At 52.5% G+C, this 16871-nt stretch overlaps 1 protein-coding gene across 1 annotated transcript in view; it reads right to left on the bottom strand.

The window, feature by feature from the left end:
• PTPRN2 (protein tyrosine phosphatase receptor type N2) overlaps positions 1-16871 on the bottom strand; it is a 331806-nt gene that overhangs the window by 127952 nt on the left and 186983 nt on the right. The window contains exon 12 of the mRNA XM_081146812.1: positions 3877-3941. Within this exon, the coding sequence (XP_081002938.1) occupies positions 3877-3941 (65 nt within the window). The remainder of the gene's footprint in view (positions 1-3876; positions 3942-16871) is intronic.

Genomic DNA, 16871 nt, shown 5'->3' with positions numbered 1-16871 from the left:
AGTAAATAAACTCTAAAATCAAAAAGGACATGAAATGTACAGTAAAAAATGAAATTCTACGTACACACTAGAGCTCACCTTTAATGTTGAGGGCAGTTGATGACGAATATGGAGAGGAGGGTGGAAGGTGCAGGGGTGGGGGTGTAGGGACAGAGGGGTGCAGGGACAGAGGGGTGGGGGTGCAGGGACAGAGGGGTGCAGGGGTGCAGGGACAGAGGGGTGGGGGGTGCAGGGACAGAGGGGTGCAGGGGCAGGGATGCAGGGGCCGGGATGCAGGGATGCAGGGGCAGGGATGGCATCGTTTGGAAGGGGAGTCAGGCAGCTGCTCTGGTTCTTTCTCTCTTCTGTCTGCTCCGCTGGAACTTGCCCAGGCTCGCCAGCCCCGTCTCACTAAGAACCCCTCCAGGTGTCTGCTTCGCTGCGTTTTACATGGGCCTGGAGTGACTCGCTGCACTGTCACTGAACAAGCGTATCGCAGGGCTTGCTACTTGTCAGGGTGACGTTGCTCAATAGACATCACGGCACAGTTTCCTGAGACGTTAATGTGAGGTTTGGCCGTAAACTGACTCATACTCGCGCATCCTCTCGCTTGTCGCCTGGGAGACGCATGAAAAAATGGTCATACAGGTGTCAGCACAAAAGGGTTGTTGGGTCAAGAACCAGAGTTTTGCTCGACAACTGAGACATTTTTTTAATCCATGAACAACTTGGTCGAGAACCAAACTGTTGGCGACGGGAGACGTCTGAGAACCGAGGTCTGACTACGTGTCCGACATCTGCCGCCGATCCCTTCCCGTGATTACAGGGATGCGCCCACCACGTGGCAGGAGGAAATCTGACATTTTCGGTGTGGTGTTAATTCTAACTGCTGGTGAACGGAAGACAGTTACTTCCTAAAAACATTCCTTTTGCTTTATGTTCTCAAAAAACTAGAGCTGTGCCCAGCAGTGGCTGGGCCTCCCCCAGTGACACTGAGGCAGGAGTGAAGGGCTCAGGCCAGCGGCACTGGGGGTCTCCAGGTGGACACCAGCATGTCTGACGCAGACCCTAAGCCATTCTGGAGCCTGTTGGGAGCCACCGGAGAGCAGAGCCCAGTCCTTCTGGTTTCAGGCCCGAGTGGGGTGTAGGGACAAGGTCACCGGCTCGCGTCAGATGCCTGCAGGTGAGCGGGAGCCGCTGTGTCGCTCAGCTGCTGGGTCTGTGTGCTCGTCTGCGACCGTGTCCCCCTCGCAGGGACAAGGGTGAGAGACGCACGGTGTCTGGACAGAGCCCGGCTGACTGACCGGTAGGCAGTGCTGGCCGCCTCGTGTTCTCAGGAAGCTGTGGAGGTGACGTATGTCCTCTGATTTCCTCACTTCCAAGCCATTCTACGTCTCACGGCTGAAGCCCTGAGAGGGGGATTCTGGACTTCCCCATCCTGATGCCACGTGCCCGGCTCTGCAGGTAGGCCGGGGGACAAGCTCACACTTTATTAAATGTCCCTCCGTTTACTCACAGGGACACCACCAGGCCCCCGCCCAGGCCAGCCCAGGCCTTGGGAGGAAGCCTATCTAATGCATTTCTATAAAAATACAGGTGAAAATGCGAGAAAAGGGCAGGGGGTGGGGTGGGGTGGGTGAGATGCAGACGTTACTTATTTCATCTTGTGTGACTACTGACTCTGATACAGAATAAAAATGGAATCTGTTGCCATAGCAACCGCGGCATCACGCGCGCCTCTCCTGCCTGTCAATCACAGACACCGCGACGCGTCCCCATGGCTCATGCTCCATTTATGTTCCAAACTCCCCTGCACACGTGGGACCCGTCACCCCCTCAGCTCAGAGCAGCCCCCTCGTGAGCCTCTGCTGTCCACGGTCACCATCCACACCCAAGGCTCCTTCTCGTCAGCTCCAGCACGCGCCCTGTCTACACGCCAGGGATGTTTCAGTTACTAACACGTCCTGCCTGGGCTCAGCACGGTGCCTGTAAATCAGTGACGGCCGAGGTTCCTGTCGACATTTTCACACAGACACAGGTGAGCTCACAGGGAGCGAGGGACTGGCTCCGCCCCAAGGACTCTGGGCCCCCACACGGGGTGGGGTTTCCTCTCACATTCGCACATTTGTCAACGTGAATATGCACCAATTTACTTTGGTCACACGACTTATGTTTATTAAAACTGTCAAAAGTGGCATTAAAGACACGACAGAGAACTAGGCACACACCCTGACAGTGGTACAACCATCGGTCTCCGGTTTAGCTATGGTGCTGTGGCTACGGACATGTAACCCAGGAGGAGACCACGCGGAATGTCCACAGGACATTTCTCTACTGTGCTTACAGCTTCCTGTGAATCTATAATGATTTCAAAATAAAAAGTTAAAAATGACGTTGAAGGAAATTTTGGAAAAGCGGGTAACTTGCTATAATGCCACCAACCCCAGGCTAGGGCCCGTTTCAGGTCTGCTTGTGGTTCCTGCAGAAACAACCCTTCCGTGGGGCAGCTGGTCTCGGGGCCCCACGTCTTCGCCCTGACTGGCTGCTGAAGGTACAGCCCGGTCCACGGGGAGGAGACCAGGACGGCCTCACCCTCAGACGCTTTGCTAACCCAGTCACCCCCCACATTCTCCCGCAAGGTCTGTCAGTCACTGGGTCCCTGTCCTGCGTGCTGTGTCGCGGGCACACGCGTGTCTGCAAGGCATGTGCGTTTCCCCTGTAAGCCGCCCCTACGCCTGCTCCTCGGTGAGCACGGAGCTGCTGATTGTGGAGACGGCCAATTAGACAGGCTCTTGTGTGGAGAGCAGGACTCGGGCTGCGGGAGAGACCTCCCCGCGAAGGCGAAGGCGGCGGACCTTAAGTGGCTGCACAGAGGGAGGACACTCTGCCGTCAGCCAGGAGCCCTCAGGAGCGAACCACCCCGATGGTTAATCATCCGAGACGGCGAGGGCCGTGAGGCCTACAGTTTCTACAGTGGCAGTGAGAGCACAGGCTGGGCTGGGTCCACACTGCCTCAGAGGCAACACGCCTCCTGAGAGGGACCCCTGAGCAATTCACTCAAGTGCCCGGAGACGGGGGCGCGGCCCGGCCAGGCCTCGGGAGCTGAGAGCCGTCGGCTTAATTGCAGGTGGAGAGTTAGGTCAAGGACCTCCTCCGACACCAACATGGCGATGTCCGGACGTGACCACTTCTGACAGATTTAAATCCTATTAGGAAGCATCTATTCTTATATTGCTTCTCCCCCAAATGGGTCCTTAAATAATTTTTTTTTGGTTAATCCTCACCTGAGGATGTTTTTTCCACTGATTTTTCTCTAGAGAGAGTGGAGGGGAGGGAGGGAGGGAAACACGGATGTGAGAGAGACTCATCAAATGGCTGCCTCCCGCACTCGCCCCAACCAGGGCCTGGGGTCGAACCTGCAACCCGGGTACGTGCCCTTGACCGGGAATCGAACCCACGGCCCTTCAGTGCGCAGAACGACACTCTAACCACCGAGCCAACCTGGCCAGGGCAGCTCTTAAGTAATTAAGGCACAAGTACGCCCCACTGAGTCCCCGGAGGAAGGAAGCTCCCCGGCTTGCTCAGGTCCACAAATTTAACAATTACAAACAATGTACCCGTTTTCCGCCGGTTTCCGTTTTTTTTTCACCCACAACTGCTTTTCCCCAGGGAGATGTGAGTTATGATTCCAAAGGCAACGAACGGAGTCACATTCCCCAGACACCAGCGTCGGCGCCTCAACCGTCCGGTGGCTCCCCCGGCACCAGCCAGTCGGCCGCCCTAAGTCACGACACCACTGGACCGACCACATCGCTCGGCAGACCTCCACGCGGACAGGCCGCCACCACACACCGACGCATCTCGCCAGAGGGCAGCTGCCCCCTCCCGGTCACTCACCGACCCCACTCCGGCCTGAAGGATTTTCAGTCCCGATGATCTTTCCAGCTTGTCTTTGTTGTCGACTGTTGGGAGAAACGGAGAAGCACAGGAATTAGCTCGGGGCGGGGATTGTTCCCAACACACACTGAGCGTTTTCCTCCACGGAAAACGTTGATTAAATCACAGCTTGGACGCCCAGCTGGACGGCAGTGCTGGGACCGAGCCTGGGGAGGGAGACCTCAAGCCGGGGCCCGTTTCCCACTGGGAGCCGAGGGCGGACGGGCCGGCGTCCCCTCAGCTTCACGAAGACACCATCGCGGGAAATTCACAGAACTGCTGGGTGAGAAACTGTATGTGGACATGGTTGCAAACTGTGAAGTCTTATTTTAGAACAAGATGATGGTTGTTAATTAAATACTCACTGGGAAATGAGTCCCAATAACTAGCACCCCTGGGAGACAGGACAGGGTGTGCGCTCACCCCGTTCCTGCCGGGGGCTGTTAGACTCCCCCGTATTCCTGTCCCCACGAGAAACTGTAATAGTTTAGCTCCGATACAGGCCTCACCCTAGTTGCCTCTGACGCAGGATGACCAGGCTTTCACAGAACAAGTCGCCCCCATATTGGACAGAGGACGATTAGCTCTGGGAGCAATGAGCACAGGTCCCCCCGGCTCACACCGCAAGCCCGCCCGCCCCCACGCTGTTGGAGGAAGGCGTCAGGAAGCAATGGCCTTGGCTGCGGTCCTGTAGAAATAGTCCTTTGGATGGAGCCTGTCATTTTGGAAATGAAAACCAGGAAAAATAGGGTTTTATTTTGGACCCTGATAACGTGGTTCATGTAGAGGGCGATGGCGAGGAGCCGCCTCTCAGGGGGCAGGTGCGTCAATCGTGGGGATCACAGGACCTTCACGGGACGGAGCAGCGCGGCCATCGCCTCCTTCCCACCTCCGGGGCCTCCCCATCGTCTCGGGGGAGGCTTTTCCCTCAAATGAACATTGTTTTGTTTTGTTTGTTTTGTTTGTTAATCCTCAACTGAGGATATTTTTTCCAATGATTTTTAAAGAGTGGAAGGGAGAGAGGGAGAGAGGGAGAAACATCGATGTGAGAGGGACACATCGATTGGCTGCCTCCTGCACGCACCCTGACTGGGCCAGGATCGAACCTGCAACCCAGGTACGTGCCCTTGACCGGGAATCGAACCTGAGACCCTTTCTAACCACTGAGCCACACCGGCCAGGGCGAGATGAGCACATTTCCCACATTTGGGTAATTAATTACCCATCACTGAAAGATCGAGGCCGACGCAGCCCCTCTGGTTGGAGCAACAGAACCTAAAACACCTGACCCTGGGGGGGGGGTGGGTCGTGGCCCAAACGGAGACCTAGAGTGGAGAGAACTCACCTCAGAGACAGAGTGTAAAGCAATTGGTTTCACGTCCTGCTGGGAACAGAAATACATTTTACCAAACAAAAAGCTACTTTGGGGGATGGCAGCGAATTCTTACATAGGGGAGAAACAGAAAGTACAGGGACGTGGGATTTTAAAAACAACCCATTTATGGCTACGGAGGAGTGACGAGTGCCTCAGGCTCGGGAACAGCAGCTGACAACAGTGGGGTCTGCAGATTCCCAGCGAAGGGCCAGGCGAGGGTCGGCGGGCCGGCAGCACAAGGACTTCAGGCCAACACATGGGGGACAGGGAGCTGGCCTGGTGGTGCCCCAGCCGAACTTCGCCCACAAGCAGGGGATGGCCGGGACCTGCAGACGGCCGGGTGCTGGCCCTGCCTCTCCTGCACACCCCCCGGTGCCCCGTCTGCAGGGTGAGGTCCAGGCTCCCACCAGAGCCTCCAGGCCCGTCCCCCGTGTCTCCCACAAACTTGGTCTCGCCTGGCCAGTCCCCGCGGTCCAGGCTGGCCTCCTGCCCCAGGCCCTCGGCAGGCCTTGTCCCAGATGGAAACACACCACTGGCCTCAGCTCCATGAAGACATGACATCATCTCGTTGGTGACAACAACAGAGACTCGGTGTGAGTTCGCCTTTTTCCAGCATATGCAAAAGCTACACGGTTTATCCTATGCATGGCCTTTCTATTTTTCTCTCAAATATGCCTAAAATAAAAAAGGTGCCCAGTAGTCATCTGATGTCTGTTACCTTGGACCATCCAACATCTTTTCTGAGGTTGTTCTCACACGTCTGTCACTGTTTCCTCCAAGAGCCCTGCACAGCCACGTGGACCTGTTTCTATAAAGCCCTCTGGGGGTGGAACCGGGATGTCCACGTTCTCCCACGGACGGTGTCCCGCCTGCCACGCGTGCCTCCCTCAGGCACGGGATCCGCCTCCTGGGGACGGGTCCCTGTGTCGGCCTGCAGACACAGCTGTGCTCTCTGAAGTGCCGAGCGGAGGGTCACCGTGACCTTTGGTGGCCTCCACGGTGACGGTGACAGGCTTTGCCAAGGCATTTCTGGGGGAAAGGTGAGCCCGGCTTCCACCAGACGTTCCGCCCAATGCCGCTGACTCACTGTCAGGGCTGGGCGCAGATCTGGAGCTGCGGGGGTGAGCGCAGGCAGGCAGGACGCGGAGACGGGAGAGCGGCTTTGATGAGGCGAGGACAGTGCATAAAGCCCGTTTTATCTTCACGGAGACAAAAGGGTTTCCAAACACTAAGAAGAAGCCCTTTAAAATTAAAGCCGCTAGATGAAGGATATGCAAATTACCCGGAGAAGCAAAGCCCCGCGACGTTCTCGAAATTCTGCGACAGTCCATTTAATTAATGTTTTAATTTATCAGAATACTTCTCTGCACTTGACAACTCGTGTGGCATCCTGCACAATTAAGCACGTCGCGGTGGCGGGGTGATCCTGCCCCTCTCCCCGTTACTCTAACCTGGAAGGATGAGCAAGCGTCTCCTCTGTGTCTACCTGGCCGTGGGCACCACTTAGGGGCAGAGCGCGAGGAGGAGAGGGGGCAGGGAGGCGGGCACCTGGCTCCTTCCAGACCCGAGAGGAGCTTGTGGTCTGTACATCTGGAGCCTGGTTCCTGGAGGAGCTGAACTGTCCTGGGCACAGATCAGCATCCGTACAGATTTCCACAAAATGTGCATCCAGCCCTGGCCGGTGTGGCTTAGTGGTCAGAGCGTCGGCTTGAGCACAGGTTCGGTTACCAGTCAAGGGCTTGTACCTGGGCTTCAGGTTCCATCACTGGCGCTCACTGGGGCACCTGCGGTAGGCAGACGATCACTGTGTCTCTCCCACATCGATGTTTCTCTCTTCCTTCCACTCTCTCTAAAATTCAATGGAAATAATATCCTCGGGTGGGGATTAACCAAAAAACAACAAATTACATTCGCTACTCCGTGAGCCCTGTGGTCCCACCCATTCCTCCCCTGGATCCTGGGTCGCTCGGTTCCTTTTCTGTGGACTTTTTCGCAAGTGTGTCCGTTGCTTATTTTGAACTTAAGAGAGTGATAACACGCTTCTCTCTGACTTGCTTCCCTTCCTGACCCTGTGTCCAAGGCTCCTCCTGGTTTTGCACATCCCTGTGGGTCTCGTTTCCTCTGCTGTGTGGCTGCGTTATATGACCTATTCCTCCAGCCAACTGTCTGGTTCAGTGGACAGCTGGGCTGCTTCCCCTTTCCTGCCACCCTCAGCGGTGCTGCCGAGAGCATCCTGCCCACGTCTCCAGGCACACGCAGGAAATTTCCTCTGGTGGAATCACAAGGACACAGGTGTCCCAAAGTGATTCTATCAATTACACTCCTGCCATCAGCTTATAAGTTTCTTTTTATTTAAATAATTCATTGAAATTTTTAAATTGAATTTATTGGGGTGGCACTGGTTAATGAAATCATACAGGTTCAGGTGCGCAACCCTACAGCACCTGTACGCCATACTGTGCGTTCACCACCCCAAGTCAAGTCTCCGTCCATCACCAGGTACCCCCCGCTCCTGCTCCGCCTCCCCACCCCTCCCCCGGCAGTCGCCCACGTCGAGCTCACCCATGAGCTATTTCTAAGAGTTTCTGTTGCTCCAGATCCTCCCTGTTTGTCAGACTTAAACATCTTTGCCAGTTTGGTAGATGCAACATTGTATCGTAACTTTGTATCTCGGTGCCTTCAACATGCATTCCTGTGATTACTGATCAGGCTACTAATCTTTGTGCTTACCACCATTCCTGCTTCCTCTTAGGTGGAATTTTTGTCAGTGCTTCTTGCCTATTTTTCTGCAGGGCTGTCTTTTTCTTGCTGCTTTGCAGGAGTCTTTAAACACTCCACCCACGAATACTCTGTCAGTCACATGGGCTACCACTACCTCGCCTGTGTGTGGTTCAGCTTTTGGAAATTTCACTACAGTCTCACTCATCACATTATACATATAAGGTTTGCACTCTGGGTGCACATCAGAGATACCACGGGCTTGGTTCAGGCCACCCCAGCAAAACAGGTATCGTAACAAAGCGAGTCACAGTTTTTGGCTTCCCAGTGCATATAAAAGCTATGTTTATCCTTTGCTGGCGGCTATTAAGTGTGCAGTAGCCTTATGTAAAATCAACAATGTACATATTGTGGCTCAGAGGACTGAGCACCATCTAGTGCACCAGGAGGTCGCTGGGTTGACTCCTGGTCAGGACACATGCCTGGGCTCCGGTGCTGTGTGCAGGGGGAGGCCAGTCGATGTTGATGTCTCTCTTTCCCTCTCCCTTCCTCTCTCTCTAAAATCAATTTTGAAAATGCTATTGCTAAATAATGCTGACCATCACCTGAGCCTTCAGCGAATCACAGTGTCCTTGCTGGTGAGGGTCCTGCCTCGATGTTGGTGGCTGCCGACTGATCAGGGTGGTGGTTGCTGAAGGCAGGGGTGGCTGTGGCAATTTCTTAAAATCAGGCAACAATGACGGTGCCGCACCAGCTGACTTTTCCTTTCGTGGACGATTTCTCTGCACTATTCAAGGCTGTATGATAGCATTTTACCCACAGGAGAGCTTCTTTCAAAAGAGGGGTCAGTCCTCTCAATCCCTGCCACTCATTTATCAAATAAGTTTATATGATATTCTAAATCTTTTGTTGTCCTTTCAACAGTCTTCACAGCATCTTGGGCAGGAGTAGTTTCCATCTCAAGAAACCCCTTTCTCTGCTCTCCCATGAGAAGCAACCCCTCATCCAACAGATTTCTATCAAGGGGCTACGGCAACTCGGCCCTGTCTTCAGGCTCCACGCCTAACTCCAGTTCCCCTGCAGCTTCCGCCACTTCTGTGGTGACTTCCTCCCCTGAAGTCTCGACCTCCCTGTGGCCATCCCCCCGTGGAAACGTGGACGCGCTTCCACACGTACTGATTCCTTTGCTCGCCGTTCCTTCTGCATCTCACACCTTCCTCCTGGGATTATTTTCCTTCGTCTGTAGTAGTCTTTTAGAATTAGCTTAAACGAGGGTCTATTGGTGACAAGCTCGTCCTTTGTAAACTATCTTTATTCAACTCCTTTTCTTTAAGTCCTCATTTTTGAAAGACATTTTCTCTCGGGCCAGCCCTAGGTTGACATTTCCCCCTTGGTCCTACAAGGACATTTCTCTCCTGCCTCCTGGTTTCATTTTGGCTGCCGGGAAGTGAGCCAGGAGTCCAGTTCCACCCCTTTCCCGATAGCTTGTCTTTTCCCCTTGGCTGCTTTTAAGATTCCCTCTTGGTCTGGGGTGTCCTGCAGTTTCTCTGATATGAATCTAGATGCAGAGTCGTTTCCACTCCAATAGACTTACTGAGTCTGAGAACTGGTGTTTTCCATCAGTGAGAAATTTTCAGCCACTGTCTCTTCAGATATTGTCTCCGGACAACCCTCCTCTCCTGGACTCTATTATAAATGTATGTGAGGTTTCCTTACCTTGTCTTCTAAGACTCCTCACTTTTCAAATTCATATACAGGGTGTCCCCCAAAACGTATACACACTGTAACAGCTGAAAGCTCAACTTTGAGAATGAGATGTATTGTAATAAGCACAGCCTTGTAATTACCCACAGGGGGCGTGTACATGTTTTGGGACACCCTGTATTTCTCTCTCTAGGCCGCCTTCTGGGCGATTTCTCCAGTTCTATCTTTCCGTTCACGAATTCCCTCTGCGACTCTGATCTGTCTTTACACTCATCCCTTGAATTTAAACTTTCTATTGTATCTTTCATTTAAAAAATTTTATTGTTTTAAATTTCTTGGTCATTTTTGAGGCTCTTAATCTTTGGGTCGTATTTTGCCTCCCTCTTGTGGATGCCTTGAAACACATAAAAATACATAAATTTATGCTCTAGGTCCATTCACCACACTCTCTGAGGTTTATTTTGTCGGTTCCTTCAGCCGATCTTTGCTCATGAGACCTTGTCCCCACATGTTCTGATTTTTTGCTGTAAACTCCTCTTTCCTTGGATTTTAACTGTGGGGATCCTTTGCGGACGGAGAAAGAGGTGGATTCCTCCCATGAGGACATGTTTCCTCCTTCACACGAAACTCCTCGCTTGGGTTTTGGGACCACATGGGTGGTGCACACCTGGGCGGCGTGTTCCTGTGAGGGAAGCCTGTGCTCAAGCCCTGGGGGCAAACACCCTCCCACCCCACACACCAGTGACAATGCGAACACAGGCGGCTCCCAGCCGCTGGGTCCACGGGGAGGTTTGCTGCATCCTGAGCTGACTCTAGCTGCGTGTGGCAGGTCCTCCATCAGCCTCGCCCGGGGTCTGGCCCCCTAGTCCGTGAGGTCATGCACCCTGAAGCTCAGGTTCACCCCAGTTTGGAAATACCCTCAAGAGAAGGTCAACATCAGCATCCACTTAGGGGTTCTGCTTTCACGTAGTCGGGGACCTCCAACAACATCTCCAGACACCAACATGTTTAAAATTGTATCTCTACAGCTTCACATTCCAGCACTTTTGGTTATTTTCTAAATGAGGGTCGGTCCCAGTATCTACTTCTCTGGGTGCATTGATGGAAACAGGAGACCCCAGAAACCCTCTGAGAAGCTCCCCCATCCCAGCTGCTCTGTGCTCACGGAGCCAAACCTCGTGGCAAGCCAAGTACAAAGTGTGTAAAACATTAAATAAGCTGGCAAGTGCGTGTTATATAAACATAACTAAACATTAATGTGTGTATAAAATTGGTAGATTATTTAGTGTGTTTTTTTGCCACTTGCTGTACAAACTCATTTATTGGGAGAGATACCAGGAGATCTTCCCTCTGCTTAGCGCCTCCTCGAGCAGGGACGCAGGTCTCCTTCCTGTGATCTTTTCTGTAGACTAAGTTTGTGTCCAACAGCTCCTGGAGCGAAGCAGGACCTGGGCCCAGTCCCAGAGCAGCAGAGCCAAGGCCCCTCCAAGAGGCAGAGTTTGCCGACACAGCAGGTTCCCAGGGTGGCTGAGGGACGTCAGCTGCACATTGTTAATCCTGACCCAAGGACATATTTTTCCATTGATTTTTAGAGAGAGTGGAAGGGAAGGAGGGAGGGAGGGGGAGAGAGAGAGAAACATCGATGTGAGAGAGACACATCCATTGGTTGCCTCCTGCACACACCCTGACCGGGGCAGGGATCCAACCTGCAACCCGGGTACGTGCCTTTGACCAGAATCGAACCTGGGACGCTTCAGTGCCTGGGCCGACGCTGCAACCAGTGAGCCAGATCGGCCAGGGCTGCTGCACTCTCTCTGCCACTCCAAACCCGAGGCTTCTCCTCTGTGATGCCCTGTCTGAAGGGGAGGCTCCGAGCACATCTGAACCTCAAACGCAAATGTTTACCCAAGAGCACAGGGTCTGAAAGGCTCTCTCTCCTTGGAAACTGAAAGGTCAATTTGTCAAGCCCACGTCTTGGGCAAAAGAGAAAGGCCCTTTCCTCCTGTTTTCCATCCATAACCGAGTAAATAAACGAGCCTTTTATCTGTGGGGCTCCTGTGAAGTCTCCCGAGAGCGGGCGGGGCCCCGGCGGACACGGAGCTGAGCTGCGAGGTAACAACGGTGACAGGCAGGGACGGCAAATGTCAGTTTCAATTTCCAAGTCATTTTTCAAATTATTTTAATTAGATATTGTTTCAATCTCACTTACATTAATTTAATATCTGATATCAACATTTCAGTTTCCAATTTGTGCAAATGATTTTTCCCCAGTCTGCCCGGTTGCCTGGAGTCACTGAAGATGCAATGTTTATGTTGTCAGCGAGTGGGGCGGGGCAGCTACCTCGCCCAATAGGAGTGACGAGGCGGGAGCCCGGGGTTGGGGACACGGATGGAAACCTGTCTTCTTATCATTTGTCTCTAGACTGCATGGTGAAGGCCAGAGGCTCATAATAATTATATCTGCCCCCAATTTCACTGTGTAATTGGCTTTCCCAGTGCAAATTTCAGTGACATCTGATGTTTGTTTCTTTTTTAATTACAAGGCATTGGAATAAACAGCCGTATTCTATCACCAACACATTTTCTGATAATTTTCAGTGAGGAGGCCTCAAACCTGTCCCTAAAAGATCCTTCTTCCCCTCTATATTGTCGCAGTTTTAGGTTCTGAATTTTGTCAGACTTTGGTGTTTTTTTCTCTCAGATAGGTACAGATTCTGGTAAACACATGCCTTTTATAACAGCCAACATGAACTTAAATTAGGTTCCTCAGCTGCCCTTCTACAACAAGAGAATTAGTTTTATTCTTGAAGCTGATAAGTAGAAATATGCAGGCCCAAATTCTTTTTGAAAAGTCTGAAGAGCTAGAATCAGTGAATTTACTCTCCAAGCCACATAAAACCAAACTAGAATATTACCTACATGGCAAAAGACCAGCAACAGGAGAAATAGTAAGGAAGCATAAACTATGAGGATGTAGTTACTGCAATAAATGTAAATAGGTTAAATTATCCTGTTAGGACAAACTCACTATCTATGGGAAATGCATCTAAAACAAAGCACTTCAGAAAGACACAGAGGATTTTTAGAGGAGAGGGAGTATTACCACAACGGTGGGTACACATCATTAATGACACATTTATCAGAACCCACAGAAGGTATGACGAAGAGCGAACCCCAAGGTGAACCACGGACCTTAGTCAATAACAACGTATCAATATCGGCTCATCAAATGCCCTTAGTCAATAACAATGTATCGATATTAGCTTATCAAGTGCAGTTAGTGTACCTGCTACTGCAACATGTCAATGGAGGAACTGTGGGGCAGGGAGTGGAGGAAACATATGGGCCTATAAACATAAAACTGCTCCAAAAAGAACACCTATAAAAACCATAAACAGCAAAGGTAAGCAGTCAGTTGTTCTTATTTGAAGTGACATCCCTGGGCAGGTATTTGAAAGCTGCAAGGACTTTAGGTTAAGGGCTCCTACTGCAGGAAGATTATTACTGCAGAATTTCGAAGAGCAATTATTTTCCAGCTCAACTGATTGGTGCTCTGTGTCTAACATCTCACTGTGGGATTTTTAATTTTTAGAGACCAGGAAACAGAGGAGGAGGGTGACCTGCAGGAGGGCAGAGCTCTGGCTGGCTCCTCCCCAGGGAGCCACGGGCCCTGCACTGTGTCCTGACATGTGGCAAAGACGACATTGGGCCACAGTCCTCAGCACTGAGCCAGGGTGGGCCATGCCACCAACTCCGCAGAATTGGGATTACACAGAAAATAATGGGTGGACACCACATGAGGAAACCTGCATCCACGGCTACAGCTGATTTAAAGAGGTGAGCACTGTCTCAGTCGTGGACAAGTGGCAAGTGAGGTTTTGCTTCCACGGCTCTCTCCACGTGAGCCCCTCTTGCTAGGGGCTGGGGGTGGGGAGGTGGCATTTGTGATGAGATCAGGCTCTGTTCCCTCCTGACACCTGAGAGGAGCGTCTTTACTGCTTGAGGGAGAGACACCCTCCTTGCGCAGTGCCCTGAGATCAGCCTGAATTGGGAAAACATTTTCCCTATTTCACCTGACTGCTTCACTAAGTTGCAAATAACACAGCTAATCCGTAAGGTCGTTCACGTACAAAAACCTATCTGCTCTGCTTCAACACAGAATGAAAATATATGTTACAGACGAGGCCACCGTGCCACCCGGGCTCCGGGACGCCATCCCATGGCTCCCTTCCACTGGCGGCTACAGGACGCCTCCCTCTCCTGAGCCAACTTGAATAAATGCCCCAGAGACTGTTTACTCAGGTAAACGCATTTGTTTGTAGCCGGGGTTTCATGTGAAATTTAGCCCAAACTGTGTGTGTTTCAATACAGGTCTATAAATAAAACATCAGTCTGAGGTTTTCAGCTGTTTCCCAGCACTCTGCAGCTACAGTGCTAGAGCAGCCCACGGGGAAGTTTTTCCAGCCCCAACTATACCAATCAGGTAGGTCACCAGGAGTCTCCTGCCTGCCAGGATGGGTGGGAGCAAAGGGCAAGTCTTCTCTGCGATCCTTAGAACAGGGATGTGTGGGGAGCCCTTGGGGGACCATCAAGCCTTGGGTGGGTCCCCGCCCACTGGAGCCACCCACAGGAAACGCCGTGTGGAGGTAACTTGTCTTTCAGGGGGAACTCGGGAGGCTGCCACTTCTGCAAATGGCCTGGCAGGTAGAACTGCTGATCCCAAGAGCCAACGAGAGGAAATTCTGAAGGACAAAGTGAGATCTCCGCCTTTAGGCTCAGAGAAACCATTGCTCTGACTCGGGGACCCCTGCTCCCAGGATAACCTCCGAGGCCCCGCGTCAGAGCTGGTTACCTGAGGCCAACAGCATTTGTTGCCACCCTGTGATGGTGATTTTCATGCTTGAGCTGGAAGAATACGGGGCATGGGATTCACATGCTGTGGAGAGGGTGCCTCCAGTTTATCCTGGCAACGCCAGGGAATGTGCCCTCTGTAAGCAGATTTAAGACCAGATGCGCCCAACAGGCAGTCACCACCTTCACGCTCACGGTCTCGGCGACAGAGACAGGCAGCTGAAGTTCAAACAAGCAAGTGTGGCTGCAGATGTCCTGGGGCACCTGCGTTTAGCACTTCACATTAGCTGCTAAATCTCTTCCAGAACCTTCCAGAACCTTCCGGAACCCTGAATGTCTAACTGCCTGCATTTGCTGCTGCTGTCAGAGCGGCCGTGGGGGGTTCGGCTCCCTGTTCAGCTCCACGCTCAGGCTGCTGGACTCCCCTTTGGTGGCAGGAGTCACACGCTGCCTGCTGGGGGTGAGCCGATGTCCTGGTGGAGCCTCTCGAGCTGTGATATGCACAGGGGAGACTCAGGAGGGGCTGAGACCCTCATCCCAACACTCTCCCTGAAGCCAGGGACGCTGGTCAGGGCCACAGAGCTGAGGCAGCGAGAGACTAGCCCCTAATCCTCGCACCCTGCAGTAGTGAAATGGCGTTAACCAAACAAGGGAAACTGGAGGAAAACATATCCACAGATTTCTCTTTTTCTGGGTAATTCTAAAACCATCCCCCAGAGATGAGGGAATTATTTCCCTACAAAACATATTTTATGGTATTTTTTGTAATTTTCAAAATGCGCTATAATTACGGCATGTTGGTGTAGACTTTGTTAAGCTTTGAGTACACACTGGCACAATGAGTGGGTGTGATTTACGTTTACACTTTATATCTATGAGTCCGTCACCTGTCCACCCCCCGTCACATCACGACGTGCTGAAAGACGAAGCCAGCTTCGTGGAGCATCCACTACATGCAGGTGCTGTAGCAGGACTTTTACAAACAGCATCTCAAATCCCGAATCATGTGAGATAGTAACTGCTCAACAAAAAACTAAGTGAGTAAGAAGGGATCTTAGCAACCATTACATATATGCACACATTCCACAAAAGGGAAACAGGGCCCGGTGGCCACCTGGTCTCAGCAGCAGAGTGGCCTCAGAGCTGGTTCTCTGAGTGCCCTGCAGTACCCTTTGCCCCCCTAGAAACTGGGCGCTACTCCTACTAACCAACCCCACAGCCTATGGCTCAGTCCTGGGAGGGACATCTGTGCCGGCAGCCCTAACACTGCCATCCTCAGTCAGGTCAGTGGGTGTGGGGCTGGCTCCAGGGGCTCGCTCAGGGGAGGCCAACGGCAGGAGGGCAGATGTGCTGGGTGGGGCACAGGAGGAGGGCTGGGTGTTTGCGCCGTGTCCATGTTACTCAGAGCAGGGGTTAATGTTTCCATGTGGTTCTGCTGCCACGTCTGTGGGTTTGTCACCAGGCTGAGCATTTATCCACACGTGTGTGTGAAGATGTGTTCAGCCCTTGCTCCCTCGTGAGGATGTGAGGGGATGTCATTATGTCCATTTACAAGTTGGGAGTGGCCAGTGCAGTTCTTTAGGGAATGGCCACAATTGCAGGGGCATTAACTGAGCGCTCACCGTGGACATGGGCTGCCCAGTGCTGGCTGTGAATTCACTCTGTGTGAGTCTACGGCAACTCGGGAAGGAGGGAGCCAGCCAGGACACTGGGGATTTCCCAGGTCATGATGCTGGGGGACCCACACTCAGATGCACAGCCACAGTCGTGGCTACGTCCACAGAATCACTGCCTTGTTCAGGCTAATCCTTATGGTCAGACTGCGCCCCGAACTGTGCCCCCTGGTCTTTTGGTAATCGTTCACCCACAGACATGTCCCACATCCCTGAGAGAGATGGAACCTTTCTGGTGCCTCCCCCTGAATCCAGGGGATTGTGGAAAAGAGAGAAACATGGACCCTAAACACTTCCTGTGATGATGGACATGCTATTCAAGAAAGTCTGTTTTCTGGGGCCTCTATCCTATCCAAGTGACCGGCCATCCCACTGTACCCTCTCCGAGGGGGACAGCACAGATGCCTGTGGCACAGTCCATGTGGATGAGTGGGAATGGCTGTGGCAGGTCTGCGTGGGTGAGCGGGGATGGCCGTGGCACAGTCCACATAGTTGAGCGGGGATGGCCATGGCATGGTCCGCGTGGGTGAGCGGGGATGGAGACAGTGCCCTCCCTGACATGAGGGGAAGTCAGATGACTCACACCAGAAATTCAATTCCTGGTTTCTCTCAAGGCAAACCCAGGGCCTTCCTGA

This window comes from Miniopterus schreibersii (genome assembly GCF_964146895.1).
Source record: "Miniopterus schreibersii genome assembly, chromosome: 9".
Lineage (NCBI taxonomy): Eukaryota > Metazoa > Chordata > Mammalia > Chiroptera > Miniopteridae > Miniopterus > Miniopterus schreibersii.
Note: the sequence above shows the minus strand (reverse complement) of the source record. Positions and strands in the feature narration are given on the sequence as shown.